We start from the raw sequence: 19443 nt of genomic DNA on the forward strand, positions 1-19443 counted from the left end.
TATCTGTCTATAAATTAACCAAGTCAAGTGTGTGTGTGTGTGTGTGTGTGTGTGTGTGTGTGTGTGTGTGTGTGTGTGTGTGTGTGTGTGTGTGTGTGTGTGTGTGTGTGTGTGTGTGTGTGTGTGTGTGTGTGTGTGTGTGTGTGTGTGTGTGTGTGTGTGTGTGTGTGTGTGCGCGCGTGTGCGTGTGTGTGTGACAGACACGTTCCACACCCCCACAGGGAGTACAGTTCTCGGCTTTGAGTCGGTGGGATACACTGTTGTCCAGAACCAGCACAAAAGCCTCTGCCCAGGCTCTGGACAGGGCCCATCAATCCATCCATCAGGGGCCATCAATGTGATCAATTGGCTAATGCCGATTGATACACCTGAGCACCCTAGATCTCCATATATGGAGCTGGCCTGTTCTGACATCACAATGTTGGTCTGACATCTGCATAGACTCCATATTTGGGCATGCCTGACAAAGAACTCCATATATGGGCATAAAAGGGACACATAATAACTGGGTGGGGCATGCATTTCCAAGTTCCTAGTAGGCCAGTGCCCAATGGGCACCGCTCTAGTATTATTATATAATTCTAAATAAAATATTATGTTCAGTATATCTGACTGATTGTACTGAATGATGAAAAGAATTTGCCATGTTGTGCTGTAATATAGAAAAGTGTCACGCATTGCAATGCATCGTCGAATCGAATCGTTACGTGGGGAATCATAATTGAAGGGGGTGGCACAGGGGTGGCACAGTCGGTAGTGCTGCCGCCTCACAGCTAGAAGGCCCTAGGTTCCTCACAGCTAGAAGGCCTTAGGTTCGGGACGCTGTAGGCGCCGGCGGCGTTGCACTACTACTAGCCGGAAACCCAGACGTTTTTATTTCCAGGGAGGAAAAAAAAGTCTGGGTCCGAGTCCACTTCAATTTGGCATAGAGTAGCGCAAACGTCGATCACTCTCTGCTGATTTCTGATCGTCTGCACCTTTGTTAAATTGACGCACACACGCACACCCGTACACACACTCCTCTCTCTCTCTGTCGCTCTAATTAATTAGTCTCATGTCCAGCAGCTGCGCACAGTTTCTGCCGGCGGATCCTGCCGGGAGCTGCCTATGCCATAGAAAGCATAGGTGAGCTCCAGGCTACACTACTACTAGTGCAACGTAAAGTAAGGCACATGCCTTACTTTGCCTACAGTAGATTTGTGCCTGATATACAGTTGTACTACGAGTCATATTAATATAAATGTATGGTCCGGTGGAGGAGCCCAGCTGGTCAGAGTGCTATCTTGTGCTGCAGCACAGCAGATGGCTCATGAATGCTAATGGGATTCACATTCAAAGGAAAACTGGCTGGGGTTATCCGAGGATTCACTGTCCGCACAAACCGAGACCGTTGTGTTTGTTACGGCTGAAGATTAATAACCACTTGAACCCCTCTGTCCCAGCATCCATGTTCTGGGGGACGGACGGACGGATTAGACAAATATAGCAGATCAACAAGTTCACGATGCGGTCGAAACACAACGCGTTTTACTGTTCCTAGTGTTGATGATTTATTGTCACAAGATATAGAATATATATATAGCATTGTATGTCTTTATATGTCTTGATGAATTGAATACAGAGCACCAGTGACAAATTTATTGGGAGGAACTTGCCTCCCCTGATTGGCCAGCCCAGTTCTGATCTACTTAAGACGTTAATAAGGTGACCACGTTGGATGGAGCTCTCCGTCTTTGATCTCGGCTCCCTGCAAGAGTTAATGAGCATAGTTCTGTCCTCTGAAAATCATCAATAAATCAGTAATAATAAGTACTGTATATCACCCTGAGATGTGTGTGAAGGATATAACATGTAAGCTGTGACACTAATGGGGATGTTACATTGGTAAATGGTGCTACATGAAGGCGCTACATGGGCCCAGATCAAACAATGTCCTTCAACTCAGTCTTCAATGGGTCTGGTGTGCAGCGTATGAACATGAGCATGTGTGTGTGTGCAGTGAACGACATTAGTATTCCTAATGTCAAAGGAACGACATGGTAAGCACAGGTTCGATTCATAGCAGGTTTTCAACCAGAGGTCCAGGGACCACGAGTGATCCAAAGGGATCCCCTACAGCTAAATGATAGAGTTGGTAACAGCCGCCCAACCGTTCTCTGAACCAACTAAGGGTTCATACCTCACAGATCTTTACAAACTATTTATCGCAATAAGACGCTACAAGCCAGTTCAGTTAAAAAATAAAGTATATCATCTCTGTTGGTTACAAAACTCTGAAAAATATGTTCAGAATTGTTACTTTTCAGCTATTCAAATAAAAGAATCACACCCGTGTGAACTGAGTGGTGCAACTCCCCCCCCCCCCCCCTCTCTCTCTCTCATTAGCAGGCAACAGTGCAGCACTATCTCTCTTTCTCTGTTTCTGGCACAACAGCGCCACTTTTGCCCCTACTGGGTTCATAGTCACATAGGTTAACACGGACGTTGCTGTTCCTTGGAACAGCAATGTTCCACTCAAAAATAGCTAAAGTAGTAGATCTTGAATCAGCTTGAATCTTTTGAGCTTGCAGATCTGCTACTTTTGAGTGACGCTGTAGTATGATCAAGTCAGGTGTCGTCCCCCCCCCTCCCTCCCCCCCAAAAAACACACAAAGTTAAAATATGGAGATGAGGTTTTTGCCCGACAGCAACAAAATCAAAAGGAAAGACAAGTACATCTCTCTCTCTCTCTTTCTCCTCCTCTCTCAGAAGCAGCACAGTTAGGGTTACGTGTCCTACACAACGGCCTTGGCAGCAGCAGTTACTGTAGATGTGTGTATTATTAATTCCACCCTACTCCGCCTGCCTCCGTTCCCCCTGAGGACATCTGCTTTGTTTTCTGCAGCCTGCCTGCATGCTCTCTGCAGGCTATCTTTAGAGAATGTGTGCGTATCGTCGCTGTCGAGTGGAAACCTCATATGTCCAAAACGATCACTTTTCAAATAAAAACAATGGCAAAAGTAACAGATTGGCGAGCTCGCGTTTTGAGCTTGCGGATCTGCTGCTTTCGATGCTTGTGTGTGACGCTGTGTTGTGATCAAGCAGTAGGTTTAAACCCACAGACACACTTAACCACTTCCACTTTTCGATCGGATCTTTTCGTTCTGTTTGCACTCTAGTACAACAAAGTAGGGCATTCATGTATGTAAAAAATATAAAAAGTGGAAAAATATGGAGATTTCCGGTCACAGCGACGATGTGGGATGAAATTAATTCATGAAAACACACTTGATGCGGGCGTTCAAAGACGAAGTGGGGCACTGACGTCCGGAGAGGAGAGGAGAGGAGAGGAGAGGAGAGGAGAGGAGAGGAGAGGAGAGGAGAGGAGAGGAGAGGAGAGGAGAGGAGAGGAGAGGAGAGGAGAGATAACGCCAGCAATCCACATAAGAGAACAAAATCAAAGCTGCAGACCAAAGTCAGCAGGCTAGCCTCAGGAGTAAATTATTTATATTTCGGCATCATGTTTAACGCATAGATATATGGGATTACAAATGTACAAACGTTTCCCGTCTTTGACCAACACATTTGAGTCGTAGGCGGGCGGAGAAACCGAAACCTGATGATGTGCTAATGACCAATCTGTTAATTAGCATGAGCTGAAAAGAAGTCCTCTAAAAGATTCACTCTAAAAGCTCCCTCTCTGTCAGTGGTGGACTAATAATATTGTTGCTGTCGGGCAGAAACCTCTTATCTCCATATTCCAACTTTTTGTGTTTTTTCTTAAATGAATGTCTTGATCATACTACAAATACAGCGTCACACAAAAAGCATCAAAAGTAGCAGTTCCACAAGCTCGAAATGTGGCGGCGAAGCAACGCGTTTTGAGCTTGTAGATCTGCTACTTTTGCTATTTTTGACATGAGGTTTCCACGCGACACTAGATTCACTAGCGTACAGTACAAGTACTTTTACTTGAATATTTCCATTTTTTAATCATTTCTACTTCTACATCTCAGGGGCAAATATTGTACTTTAGACTATATGAAAACTTACTGTTACTGCAGTTTTAGATTATTATTACAAAACATACATTCACCACTTATAAGCAATATATTACTCTTCTGCTATTTTAAAATGGCCAATCTGCAAGCTAAAAACATGTTTTGGAAAGGTTTGACAAATTTGAAAGAAATTGTGAAATGTGCCATTCATATGAGAACTTTTACTTTTGTACTGTAAGTATACTAGATATATTGAAGTCTATACTCATTTTATTTAAGTAAAATCGTGAATACAGGCCATTTACTTGTCACAGTGTATGTTTATATTATTGCGACCAAAGGTCGCAGTTAACTATGGAATCGTGCATTTCCAGTCAGTCAGTCAATCACTCAAAATCCCCATACATGGGGAAAGCCCCCATATATGATTCCCAGATCTCATGACATCAGTGACATCAGGGATGATAGTAAATCAGGGATCATAGTAAATGCGACCTGCTGTCGCAATTAAGGCCATATATGGAGATCCCTGATGTCATCAATATTAGTATTATATGTCAGAACCTGTTCTGACATTCCATACTGTATGTTGATCCTTCCCCATCCATCATTCCTCTTCGATGTGGATACCTGTCCATTTAAACTCTAGACGGGCCTGCCCCAAAGTTATTTGTGCAGCCCCGCCCGGCAGCCGGCGAAAACTAGAGTTCTCAACAGGCTACCTGGGCCCTCATCAAACCCTGTACACTCAAGACACTACCCCCGCTGCCACCCTTAGATCACCATATATGGAGCTGACTTGTTCTGACATTCCATATGTTAATCTGACCTCATCAAACCCTGTACACTCAAGACACACTCCATATATGACCAGTGTACGGCACGCCCTCAGGGGTCTTACTGGTGGTATAGCTACTTTTACTGAAGTAAAGAATCTGAGTACTTCTTCCACCACTGCAAATGCAAATGTGTCGTTTACACTGGTCTCCGCCAGCGAGCGTCCACCATCGCTTTGAAGTCGACTTTTATCACGCAGCAGCTAAATTATTGAACGCGGAGCAAGTTCATGTAACAATGGTGAACTCTGAAATCCCAGAGAAGATACAGTATTATGCAGGCAGAGGGAGGTTCTGGGAAATACGTTTACAACCAGAGAGCTACAGCATGTCGGCCTGGGGCCGAGGGAGATGGTGCATCCAAACTCACCTGGGATAGCTGATAGATGAGAGGTTTCCATGATGCAACAGCGAAGACACAGCGGACCCCAGAAGAGAGAAGAGAAGAGAAGAGAAGAGAAGAGAAGAGAAGAGAAGAGAAGAGAAGAGAAGAGAAGAGAAGAGAAGAGAATTCAGTCAGTACAGTGAGTTTGTATGTGTATTTCTGAAATACATATACAAACTGTTCTTTACTGTCAAATATTAAATAAGAAAGAGGTAAACATTGTGAAAATGTGAGTTGTTGTGAGCTTGTCAGGGTGTTAAGTGTGGGGGGTCCCCAGTTCAAATATGTGATTATTTTGGGGGGTCACAGGCTGAGACGTTTGAGAACACTTGATATATGGGCCTGTCCTGGCGTATTGGAACAAGATGTTCCAATATGCCACTGTTACAGTATTTCCAGGCGTCAGCGTGCAGTGACAAATTATTTGAGTGTGTTCTCAATTGGTGTTCTCCCTGGCAGCTTTCAGTTGATGCCATGTGCTGTACTTCAGGCACGTCAATACCACTGTGCAGGAGATACTACCGTGCGTCAAAGAACTGTTGTGTACCTGCAAGCCAGGTGTCCTTTCCATTTTCAGTCGTTATATTTGTTCTAGCTCGAATAAGTAGTTTTACCGCTCAGTGTTGAGTCCAAAACCCAAAGACAGACAAACAAGCTTGTTTCCTGAAATTCCACAGTTTCTAGTATTCTTCTGATCCTGTGCTGCTGGTTATACCATGAATCTATCTATAGTATCAATCTATCTATCGTATCTATCAATCGTATGAATCTATCGATCGTATGTATCGATCGTATATGTATCAATCTATCCATCTATCTATCTATCTATCTATCTATCTATCTATCTATCTATCTAATCAATCAAATAGCAGCCATGCTGTGCTTAGTCTCCCTGGAGAAATGAAGACAAAACCATTCAATATTCTGGGTTGGTAATGATCATAATACCCTTTTTAAATACATAGAAGGAATTGTTGATTGAGCGCCTGCACATCTCTCTCTCTCTCTCTGCCCAGAGGCAATATACAATTACACCTTTCCAAACCGATGACAATAATTGTTTTGTGATGGCTTGCAATTATGAAAAGGCATGGGGGGGTGGTTGTGGGGCTTTTATAATAGATAATTATAGAAAAGTTCAAAATTACTTTGAGCGACCACTCTTTAGCTTTGTACTGAAAAGATTGAAAAGGTAGGCTGTAATCTTTACGGTCCTTCCTTTCTTCTGGTTCACATAAAGTATTATATCTATTATTAGGGGACAATGTGCGTGAAATGCCCACAGGCAAAAACTAATCTCACATTTCTTTTGCTAGGCTGCCCCAATCTGTGATTTGAGGAACAGCTTGGGTTCTATAAAGACACTGGCCCAGAACAGAGTGGAGATCCTTTGCTGCTACACAACCGCTACAAGCACCTGTCTGCAATTAGCAAAATAAATGACCCCCTAATGTTTTTCTGTAAATATACTTTTACTGCTCGTATAGAGTACTGTATGTATATGTATTGATGAATTGAATACACAAGATGACATGAAACACGCCCTCTTTATATATACAGTATATTTATATATCCAGTGGAAAAGGTGCTAAAATGACAGAATGCACAAACAATATCCAGAAACCATGAAATATTAACCACTTATACCCTATATACTGTACGTAGTGGAGCGGCATTCTCCCAGGCTTTATACTAAGCCCCCTCCCGTTTTCTATTAGAGCGAAGCTCACAATGCGTCGCAACAACAACGCAACGCATGGTGAGCTTGTGGATCTGCTATTTTCTCCAACACAATAGGGACGCTGGGGATGTGTTCAAGCGGTCCATTTTTTTGATCCTACTAGCATGTGACATCACTGCACCAAGTACCATCTAAGTACATCTAAAACCTGTTTATTTATTTATCTGCACTCGTGTCCTTGTCTTGTACAGAGCTACAGTTGCTACAGATTTCCTTTCAATGAGACCCCAAACCCCAATCATTAATTCATGACAGGGTGCATCACGGCTTACATTCCTACACACTGCACCTTATACCGTGTCTTAAAAACACCGTGGCCTATTTGCAGTGTTGCCAGATTCTGAGAGAGAAATAAGCAGCCTGGTTCATGAAAACAAGCCCAAATAGGCCACATGAGCACTTTTGAACCCACATTGGCTATTTGAAAAAAAGCCGATCTACAAGTCTTGTGGGGGGAAATTGAAAAATGTTGAATGATTTTTTTTAAACATTTTAAATACACAAATCGTGTATGGGCCTTCCTGGCACAGAATATGCCCAGATGGGGCTCCGTGGAAAAATACATATTAATTTTAGATGTCCTTGACATGACAAAACAATGAAAAAAATAAAGCAAGCCCAAGCAACTACACTTTGGAAACGAGCCCTAAAAAAAGAAACGCAACCAGCAACTACCAATATTTGCAAGCAACTTTACAGAAAAATAAGCCCAAAGACGCTTTTAATAAGCAGACATGGCAACACTGCCTATTTCTGTTGTCGTTAACGTCTAGAAGCCGTTTGAAATATTGATAAATGCTCTTTTCAGAGGCCTGTGGCGTCTCTCTCCATCGTAATAGCAGACCTACAAGCTATGAGGATCACGTCGCTGTCATCTCTGTGTTCTAACTTGTTGTGTTTTATTTTGTAAATTAAAGCCCTACGCTACGTGATCATACTACAGCGTCACACAAAAGTATCAAAAGTATCAGTCACTTCGCATGGCGTTTCTTTCGAGTTTGCGGATCAGGTACTACTGCCGTTTTTGAATTTGAATCCTGAAAAGTAACAGTTTGGGACATATGAGGTTTCCACCCGACAGAGACGATGAGTAACAGTGCCAGCAGAATGACAATCACAGGCAGCACGAGTTGTGGTAAAGGAAAGACAATGAGAAAATACACTTTTTATATTAAGAAATGACTTATTTTCACTCCCTGAAGCCTTGAATATAATGTAGTGCGAAGAGGCAACTGACAATTATCACACATGTACATTGTACACATGCATGATAATTGTCACTTGCCTCGTTGCCTTTGCGCTATGCAGAGAACCCCCTCTTTTCAAACCAAAACCAAACCAAGAAGTGTGGCAAGGCAAGGGAAGTATAAACGGAGTTTATTAAACTCCCAACGTTGAAGAACTGTGAAAAACATCAAAGGGGAAAAACAAAAACAAAATATCCCACAGGCAGCTAAAATGGTACAGGGCACTTGAACACGTTTCCACTGGCAATTATAACTTCATATGTAGTTTGAGTATAAAGTGACAGAGGACACAGAAAGACTATTAAAGCTTCATGTGACAGTTTGCTTACCGGTATCTTAGCTAAGAATACTGTGGGCTTCACTAGATAGACTGTTTTTGTCATGGCTCTTCAAGGTAACAAAGAAGAATAAAAATTCACACACCATATACTTTGTTGAATCAAGCATTCAACCAAGCCGTGTAATGAATTAAACTAGCGACCCCAAGAGAGCCTCAGCACCCCCTTTGAAAATGATTGCTTCCAGCACAGGCACTGCAGGGGTCCACGGACCAATGCATATCAAACTGGAGGTCCTTGAGATTTGAGGTTGAGAATCACTGCTTTAACCCAGCAAGAATTGAGGATGATTCTACAAATGCCTTGTAAATCAGTAGTTCTCAACAAAATGATATATATTTGGCCGTGGACCATCATCTGAAAATGTTAACTTTTGTGCAAGGTCACCCCCGAGAAGAGAAGATTTGTTAAAGATTAAAAATAAAGATATATTAAAAAAAAAAAAAAAAAGAAGGAAAATAGCAGTGTACCGGCCCACATCGTGAAGAGAAGCGCTGCCTGTGAGCTTGTATATCTGCCATTTCTGAAAACCACTGTTCTAAATCCTTAGAGTTTTCGGAATAACTTGCGCTGCTATATATAGCCATATTTTCTGGTTTTAATGGGTTAATCCTTACATACACAGAGCTAGCCTCCTCCTATGTGCTCGCTTCAAGGCACATAGGAGGAGTTCATCCTTGTGAATAAAGGTCATGGATATATGATGAACTGCTCTCTCTCTCTCTCTCCCCCCCCATCAATTTAGAGGCTTGCTAAGGCACTGTGGTTGGTTTGAGAGTATGCCTCTTTTTTAATGTCCATATATTTTCTATGACAATGCTGTGTACAGTATACATACACTATACAGTATACTGTCTGCCTGCCTCTCTGTCCGTCTATCTATACACATGCAAGCACACTAGTATATACACATTTTATTTTAAATTGCATAGCGTCTGTGTTGGGTGAATTCCTTCATCATCCAAAAGTTTGAATATGGAGATAAAGAGGTTTCTGCCTGACAGTGACGATTATGCTAAAATGAATTGTGATTTCAGCCCAAGTCTATCACCTTCATGTGTCCTCATACTGTTGATAACACTGTTTCATTATATGGTGTCACATTTAAAATAGATTAGATTAGACACAAGGAGAACACAGCGCAGCCAACAGAAGCCTCAGTGTAGAGGCGTGTCCTCACAGCGCTGTTTCATTCATTATGCTTCACACCAATGACTGCTGTCTTATCTGCTAATCGATACTAACCGGGCTCAGCCATGCACTGTAGTGTGTGTGTGTGTGTGTGCGTGCGTGCATGTTTGTTTACATCCACTTCAAATCGAAGAAAAGAGATACAGATGTGTCTACGTGTGTGGTGTGTGTGTGTGTGTGTGTGTGTGTGTGTGTGTGTGTGTGTGTGTGTGTGTGTGTGTGTGTGTGACGTGTGTGTGTGTGTGTGTGTGTTTGAGACACGTGTGCGTGCTGATGAAGGGGTGTGTGGTTCCTTGGGTGGACAGAAGCACACACCGCGGCTCTGAACTGGGTCACCCGGTTGCCGTGGTGACCTTGTGGCAGAGGTCAGTGATTGGATAAACCCCAGAAGAACTTCATAATGATTGGTTCCACTCGGCCTCGTTTGGACAGCTAATTACTGCCAATTGACTGGCTGATAAATGTGACCCTGTCTTTAGCTACAGCTGTGTGCGTGTTCGTGTGCGTGCGTGCGTGCGTGCGTGCGTGCGTGTATGTGTAATCAACCATGGCTACTTAAAAGTTTTGTCAGGCCAAAGGCCAAGTAGCAAAAATAGATTTCGACACTCAAGCACAATGATGATGAAGGGCATTAATATATTCTCGCTTTTGGGCAGAAATCTCCATATTTGAACCTTTTGTGTTTTTTCGTAAAATGAGTAGTGTGAAATGTAAAATGTTTTTTTTACGAGTTGCAACACATCACTTCGTGACGCATTGTAAGCACCACTAGTTTCATCAAGCATTACATGATTAAATAAATTATTAAACATAATCTTTGTACATTTATCTGTCATTATCTGCCCTGTACAATTTTTGATTACGAAACACAATTAAATCATTCATCGCAATTATTTGCATGACAATTGTCAACTAATGGTGACAGCCCTAATCAACGCGTAGGGAAACCGGAACTGCACTGGATATATTGTAGACTAAAACACTGCACTGCAGTGAATGTATTCATGAAGTAAGAGAACACCAAATCAGTGCGTGTGTGCGTGCGTGCGTGCGTGCGTGCGTGCACCTCAGAGACAATACATTGTGTGGAGTCATTGGAGTGAGGTGTAAGGACATGGATAATGTGTGTGTGAACTGTGAACTTGACTCTGTAATGTTAGCTATTGTTTCCCCTGTCATGAAGACAATGATACTGCCTGGCTGGATCTTGTTGTAATGATCATGGTTAAAACTAGGTCACTACAGTGTGTGAATTTGCAATGCTGTGTACAGTGGCCCAGGCGTTTTCTACACTAGTCCGGGCAGCGCATCCCCCGCCCCTCCGACTCCCCCTCTATTGCCCAGTCAACACACACACAGACACACACAGCCCCCCAGTCAACACACACACACACACAGCGCACACGTCAATGAACATGCACAGGCAACAGAGAAGAATATGAATTAATGGAATGAAAATAACACAACGCTCGTGTTTAGAAAATGCCACCATTTTGTAATTAATGCACAACTTGGGGGGGATATAGCCTCTAATATTAGCTACACAGTACATTTATATCTGTCTTTGAAGAAAGAAAAAACAAGGGAAATAGATATTGCTTTTTTAATGGAATTAGGTGCATGTAGCCTATGGGGGGGGGCGTATAGGCTCTAATATTCGCGACACAGAATTTTTTGAGTGGTGCAGCCACTCCTATAGACAGCTATGTGTGTCCCTGGCTGTGTTTCTGGCTGGCTGAAATAGCGTTTGGTTGGTTTTCACTACCAAGTGTCACTGTTGCATACACACACATATTAACTGTATATATGAGGATTTCTGGTGTGACAGTACAGTACAGTGACAGTACAGTACAGTAGAGGGACCCCCTGGGGACCCCCACACGGTAACTCTTGTCATTTCTCAACCATTTCAGATGCGGGGCGGCTCGCCGGAACCGGGCCGGCACCCTGGGCGCGTTCCTGTGGGTCTCGAACTTCCGCAACACGGAGTTGCACCGCTCACTTCACACAGGTGTTATCTTCCATCTATCTTTGAAAAAATAGATAGATATTGCAATTGTAATGGAATTAGAGACGGGGAGGCAGAGGGACGGGGGGTGCGCGGCTGCCTGGACTAGTGGAGAAACGACTGCTTCGCCCCACAGAGTCCAGGTGTCCATGAGCAAGACTCTGAACCCCTAATTGCTCCCAGTGAGCAGGTTGGTGCCTTGCAGCATGGTTTGAAAGATGTGAAAGTAATGCACAATCTAGGTTTGTGCTTTGGGTGAAAGCACTATATAAATACACTATTTAACATTTACATGAATGATGGCTTATTATGGTATGTGCTGTATGGTATGAAATGGAAACATTGGCAGGGCAAATTGGGTGAAAATTAGAAACATGAATGATGGATTTGCATTATAAAGCGGTCTGGACAGTACACCATGTCGTGCTGTCAGCAGCCTGCACCTCTCCTACTGTACAAAGTCACATTTCAGACAAAACGGGTCAGCATTTCCATAACGGCCATTATCCAAAGTGCTTTACAATTGCCATGACATTCTCAGACACACACAGTAACACAGCGACAGCAGAGGAGACCTTTAGGCACAACCAGGACGGAGCAGTTAAAAGGTCTTTGATCAAGGACACTTCAACACCAAGCCACCAGTAGCCTGGAATTGAACTGCCCGGATGGCCACTCTACTCCCCGAGTCACTGCCGCGCCCAACACAATGAATAATGGTTGAAATGCTGCAGCATCTCTTTTATCTGTTTATTCTGCATCATGCCTCTTCCTATGTTGAAACCTGTAGACAACACTAACAATACTCCTAACAGTTGATAACATGTTGGCAGCAGACTGTGTCCTAACACGCTGTTATCTTCAGCAAGCTAACACACACACACACACACCCCCCATGTGCTCCCAGTCCCTATGCACGCACGCACGCACGCAAGCTCCTGTTGTTCCTACCTCTGTGTCATTAACTGAACACGTTTTATTCAAAATAAACTGCATTGTTGTGGAATGTGGATATACTTGGCCGAGAAACATAGATAACCGAGAGAGAGAGAGAAAGAGAGAGAGAGAGAGAGAGAGAGAGATAGAATGAAGTTCACACAGCCATCACACTTAATTATCAACAGGTGAATTTCATTCATTCTCTCTCTCTCTGGTGATGAAACATAATAAAGTGGCAAAACCGACAGCGTCTCATGTCCACTTCCACATGAATGAACATGTCCAAGTCTACCAGTGGAGTGAGTGTTACTTTCTACCATAATGCACTACTTCTCAAACTACAGCCGTTTGGAAATTGCCAGCTGGAGCTCACTTGGCACCCGGAGCCCCCAAATTGACACTAATTAGCCCGTGGACCCCCATTTGAAGAGATATGCCAGGGACCCCCATAAGAGAAGATTTTTACGTCTCTAGCAGAGATTCTCAACCCGTTTAATTTCAAGGACCCCCCAGTTTGACATGCATTAGTCTTACGGACCCCCATTTGATGGCATTTCTATGTCTGGGACCTCCAATTTATATTGTAAAATCAATGTTAATTTAACTCTGAGAGTGTACAAATGGAACCAAATCATTTGTACACTCTCAAGAGTTACATACCCATAAGGGTCCATTTGGTTCCTAACTATCATATAGCTGTGGACCCTCAAGGACCCCTGGGGGTCCCCGGACCCCACCTTGGGAACCACTTCCCTACATGTCCCTGTAGCACGTGTTGTTGTCGTCAGGCTGGACATGGACCACAGCTGCCGACTAAAACCATGACGGAGATTTTTCATCGACTGACGAAAACGAAATAAAAACTAAGCTATTATAAAACTAAGACTAGTGGAGCAGAGATTGTACAGTAGAACTAAAAGATAAGTCCTTTTATGTTTGGTTGCACTCGGGTGTTGCACTCTGGAAATATTTTAAGCATGCAACCAAGTGTAAAATCAGATTAACTGATAAACCCACAGCCACGCACGCACGCACGCACGCACTCAAACACGCACGCACGCACGCACGCACGCACGCACTTTATTGTTATGCTACATTTCTTTGTGTGACAAAAAATGCCCTTGTTTTTGTATTTCAACATTAAATTAGTGGATAAGCCTCTTGATATGGGTCATGTCTTTTTCAAGTGGCTCCTCGGGCACAATGCATAAATAATTACAATGGTATAATGCATTAAAGAATCCCAACAACACAAAACTGTCAACACAAACAAAACTAAACTTCTGACATACTGTGTAGAAAGTGAGAGGCTTAAAGGACCACTTCACCACTTTTCAACATCTCTTCATATAATTGGTCCTAACTAATGTTCATGATAAAATACCACCATTTTTTCCTACTCAGTCTGTGTCTCATAGGAAGGCTGTGGGCAGTTCAGAAACCCGTCCACCAGTGACATCTTCAATGGTGAATCCAAGCTAATAGAAACGGCAGGTTTTCTTTTCCTGAAAAGTTGCAATGCAAAAGTTGAAGCCATCGTTCTCACGATAATACAAATCTAAATATATTTTAAAACAAATCTTGTTTTAAAAAAAATCTGCCTAATGATGATGTCACTGGTGGACGGGTGTCCGAACTGCCCAAAGCCCTCCTATGAGACACAGACTGAGTAGGAAAAAATGGTGGTGTTTTATCATGAACATTAGTGAGGACCAATTATATGAAGAGATGTTGAAAAGTGGTGAAGTGGTCCTTTAAGTCTTCTAGTGCAGTGGTTCTCAATGTGGGGTCTGGGGACCCCCAGGGACCCTTAAAGAAGTAGTTCACCCCAAAAATGACTCATTTCCTCCCCATTAAACACCTCTTGAAGACTTGAATTCATGGAGAACGTTCCGTTTTTGGCACATTCCTGAGAGAATAATTTGATGGTGGGTGGTGACGGAGAATCTGCTGAATTCAAGGCTTCAGTTCATGGGGTATGTAACTCATAGAGTTATATTAAAATGGAGCTCTTTGTGCTCTTTAAATATATATATTTTAAAGCGAACATTTGCTTCTGGGGGACCCTGTCCTTGAACAATATATTTTAACATGGGGCCGCCGTAGTCTGAAAACCCCCTTGCCCTAGCCCCAACGACCTTACAGGCATATGCAAAGGCTCAATTTATGTAACTTAGATAGCATTTTATGTAAACTTATAGCATTTTATGTAGACATAGCACTATATATATATATATGCAGTTTTATCATGTACATATTCCACTGTTACGTTTTCTTTTTAGCTTACAGTACATATCGTCACCTTATTAAACTAATTGCCTAAGTCATTTTTTCAAGGTTTTCAGGAAACACAAAAAACTGTGCCAAATGTAGAATATATTATATTTCTTAATTATTTCAATTCCCAAAAATATGAAAAAATATGACTATTGACATACAAATAAAGTTGTATGTCAATCATGTAACATGTAAGGATAAAATGACTTAGGCCAATATCTGAACATGCCATTTTATCTTAGGCAATTATAAACCTTATTTAGGCCAAATTACTTACTGCAGTAGGTGACTTAGGCAAAATGTTTTTATTCCAATTATTTTTAATAGACCATGGTTTAGGGTCAGCCACAGAGTGTTTAAAATAATATCAGAGCACAAAGACATTTGATACTGAAGGGGAGTGAATGGGACTGAATGGGACTGAATGGGAGTGAATGGGACTGAATGAGAGGTACTGTTACTATGGGACTGATACTGTGGGAGTGAATGGGACTGAATGGGAGGGAATGGGACTGAATGGGAGGTAGTTACTATGGGAGTGAATGGGAGTGAATGGGAGGTACTGTTACTATGGGACTGTATAGTCCCATAGTAACAGTACCTCCCATTCATTCCCATTCAGTCCCATGCAGTCCCATTCACTCCCATTCACTCCCATTCACTCCCATTCAGTCCAGTTCACTCCCATTCACTCCCATTCAGTCCAGTTCACTCCCATAGTAACAGTACCTCCAATTCACTCCCATTCAGTCCCATAGTAACAGTACCCCCCATTCACTCCCATTCACTCCCATAGTATCAGTCCCATAGTAACAGTACCTCCCATTCACTCCCATTCAGTCCCATTCACTCCCATAGTATCAGTCACATAGTAACAGTACCTCCCATTCACTCCCATTCAGTCCAAATCACTCCCATAGTATCAGTCTCATAGTAACAGTACCTCCCATTCACTCCCATTCAGTCCCATTCACTCCCATAGTATCAGTCCCATAGTAACAGTACCTCCCATTCACTCCCATTCAGTCCCATTCACTCCCATAGTATCAGTCCCATAGTAACAGTACCTCCCATTCAGTCCCATTCACTCCCATAGTATCAGTCCCATAGTAACAGTACCTCCCATTCAGTCCCATTCACTCCCATAGTATCAGTCCCATAGTAACAGTGCCTCCCATTCACTCCCATTCAGTCCCATTCACTCCCATAGTATCAGTCCCATAGTAACAGTACCTCCCATTCACTCCCATAGTATCAGTCCCATAGTAACAGTACCTCCCATTCACTCCCATTCAGTCCCATTCACTCCCATAGTATCAGTCCCATAGTAACAGTACCTCCCATTCACTCCCATAGTAACAGTACCTACCATTCACTACCATAGTATCAGTCCCATAGTAACAGTACCTCCCATTCACTCCCATTCACTCCCATAGTATCAGTCCCATAGTAACAGTACCTCCCATTCACTCCCATTCAATCCCATAGTATCAGTCCCATAGTAACAGTACCTCCCATTCACTCCCATTCACTCCCATTCACTCCCATAGTATCAGTCCCATAGTAACAGTACCTCCCATTCATTCCCATTCACTCTCATTCACTCCCATGCATTCCCATTCACTCCCATTCAGTCCCATTCACTCCCATAGTATCAGTCCCATAGTACAGTACCTCCCATTCACTCCCATTCAGTCCCATTCACTCCCATTCAGTCCCATTCTATCAGTCCCATAGTAACAGTACCTCCCATTCACTCCCATAGTATCAGTCCCATAGTAACAGTACCTCCCAGGGAGTGAATGGGAGGTACTGTTACTATGGGACTGTCACTCCCATTTACTCCCATTCACTCCCTTTCACTCTGAATGGGAGTGAATGGGAGTGACAGTCCCATAGTAACAGTACCTCCCATTCACTCCCATTCAGTCCCATGCAGTCCCATTCACTCCCATTCACTCCCATTCAGTCCAGTTCACTCCCATAGTAACAGTACCTCCAATTCACTCCCATTCAGTCCCATAGTAACAGTACCCCCCATTCACTCCCATTCACTCCCATAGTATCAGTCCCATAGTAACAGTACCTCCCATTCACTCCCATTCAGTCCCATTCACTCCCATAGTATCAGTCACATAGTAACAGTACCTCCCATTCACTCCCATTCACTCCCATTCAGTCCCATTCACTCCCATAGTATCAGTCTCATAGTAACAGTACCTCCCATTCACTCCCATTCAGTCCCATTCACTCCCATAGTATCAGTCCCATAGTAACAGTACCTCCCATTCACTCCCATTCAGTCCCATAGTATCAGTCCCATATACAGTACCTCCCATTCAGTCCCATTCACTCCCATAGTATCAGTCCCATAGTAACAGTGCCTCCCATTCACTCCCATTCAGTCCCATTCACTCCCATAGTATCAGTCCCATAGTAACAGTACCTCCCATTCACTCCCATAGTATCAGTCCCATAGTAACAGTACCTCCCATTCACTCCCATTCAGTCCCATTCACTCCCATAGTATCAGTCCCATAGTAACAGTACCTCCCATTCACTCCCATAGTATCAGTCCCATAGTAACAGTACCTCCCATTCACTCCCATTCACTCCCATTCACTCCCATAGTATCAGTCCCATAGTAACAGTACCTCCCATTCACTCCCATTCACTCCCATAGTATCAGTCCCATAGTAACAGTACCTCCCATTCACTCCCATTCAATCCCATAGTATCAGTCCCATAGTAACAGTACCTCCCATTCACTCCCATTCACTCCCATTCACTCCCATAGTATCAGTCCCATAGTAACAGTACCTCCCATTCATTCCCATTCACTCTCATTCACTCCCATGCATTCCCATTCACTCCCATTCAGTCCCATTCAGTCCCATTCACTCCCATAGTATCAGTCCCATAGTACAGTACCTCCCATCCACTCCCATTCAGTCCCATTCACTCCCATTCAGTCCCATTCTATCAGTCCCATAGTAACAGTACCTCCCATTCACTCCCATAGTAACAGTACCTCCCATTCACTCCCATAGTATCAGTCCCATAGTACAGTACCTCCCATTCACTCCCATTCACTCCCATAGTATCAGTCCCATAGTAACAGTACCTCCCATTCACTCCCATAGTATCAGTCCCATAGTAACAGTACCTCCCATTCACTCCCATTCAGTCCCATTCACTCCCATAGTATCAGTCCCATAGTACAGTACCTCCCATTCACTCCCATTCATTCCCATAGTATCAGTCCCATAGTAACAGTACCTCCCATTCACTCCCATTCAGTCCCATGCAGTCCCATTCACTCCCATTCACTCCCATTCAGTCCAGTTCACTCCCATTCACTCCCATTCAGTCCAGTTCACTCCCATAGTAACAGTACCTCCAATTCACTCCCATTCAGTCCCATAGTAACAGTACCCCCCATTCACTCCCATTCACTCCCATAGTATCAGTCCCATAGTAACAGTACCTCCCATTCACTCCCATTCAGTCCCATTCACTCCCATAGTATCAGTCACATAGTAACAGTACCTCCCATTCACTCCCATTCACTCCCATTCAGTCCCATTCACTCCCATAGTATCAGTCTCATAGTAACAGTACCTCCCATTCACTCCCATTCAGTCCCATTCACTCCCATAGTATCAGTCCCATAGTAACAGTACCTCCCATTCACTCCCATTCAGTCCCATAGTATCAGTCCCATATACAGTACCTCCCATTCAGTCCCATTCACTCCCATAGTATCAGTCCCATAGTAACAGTGCCTCCCATTCACTCCCATTCAGTCCCATTCACTCCCATAGTATCAGTCCCATAGTAACAGTACCTCCCATTCACTCCCATAGTATCAGTCCCATAGTAACAGTACCTCCCATTCACTCCCATTCAGTCCCATTCACTCCCATAGTATCAGTCCCATAGTAACAGTACCTCCCATTCACTCCCATAGTATCAGTCCCATAGTAACAGTACCTCCCATTCACTCCCATTCACTCCCATTCACTCCCATAGTATCAGTCCCATAGTAACAGTACCTCCCATTCACTCCCATTCACTCCCATTCACTCCCATAGTATCAGTCCCATAGTAACAGTACCTCCCATTCACTCCCATTCACTCCCATTCAATCCCATAGTATCAGTCCCATAGTAACAGTACCTCCCATTCACTCCCATTCACTCCCATTCACTCCCATAGTATCAGTCCCATAGTAACAGTACCTCCCATTCATTCCCATTCACTCTCATTCACTCCCATGCATTCCCATTCACTCCCATTCAGTCCCATTCAGTCCCATTCACTCCCATAGTATCAGTCCCATAGTACAGTACCTCCCATCCACTCCCATTCAGTCCCATTCACTCCCATTCAGTCCCATTCTATCAGTCCCATAGTAACAGTACCTCCCATTCACTCCCATAGTAACAGTACCTCCCATTCACTCCCATAGTATCAGTCCCATAGTACAGTACCTCCCATT

At 43.4% G+C, this 19443-nt stretch overlaps 1 protein-coding gene across 5 annotated transcripts in view; it reads right to left on the reverse strand.

The window, feature by feature from the left end:
• The window catches only part of LOC306926673 (homer protein homolog 3-like), a 91682-nt gene that overhangs the window by 24661 nt on the left and 47578 nt on the right, over positions 1-19443 (reverse strand). For 3 of the 5 annotated variants that reach the window (XM_079506065.1, XM_079506062.1, XM_079506061.1), the window contains one exon: positions 5187-5195. The exons of the other annotated variants lie outside the window; for them this stretch is intronic. In XM_079506065.1, the coding sequence (XP_079362191.1) occupies positions 5187-5195 (9 nt within the window). The remainder of the gene's footprint in view (positions 1-5186; positions 5196-19443) is intronic. 5 annotated transcript variants of the gene reach the window in all.

The sequence above is a fragment of the Electrona antarctica genome (assembly GCF_951216825.1).
Source record: "Electrona antarctica genome assembly, chromosome: 7".
Lineage (NCBI taxonomy): Eukaryota > Metazoa > Chordata > Actinopteri > Myctophiformes > Myctophidae > Electrona > Electrona antarctica.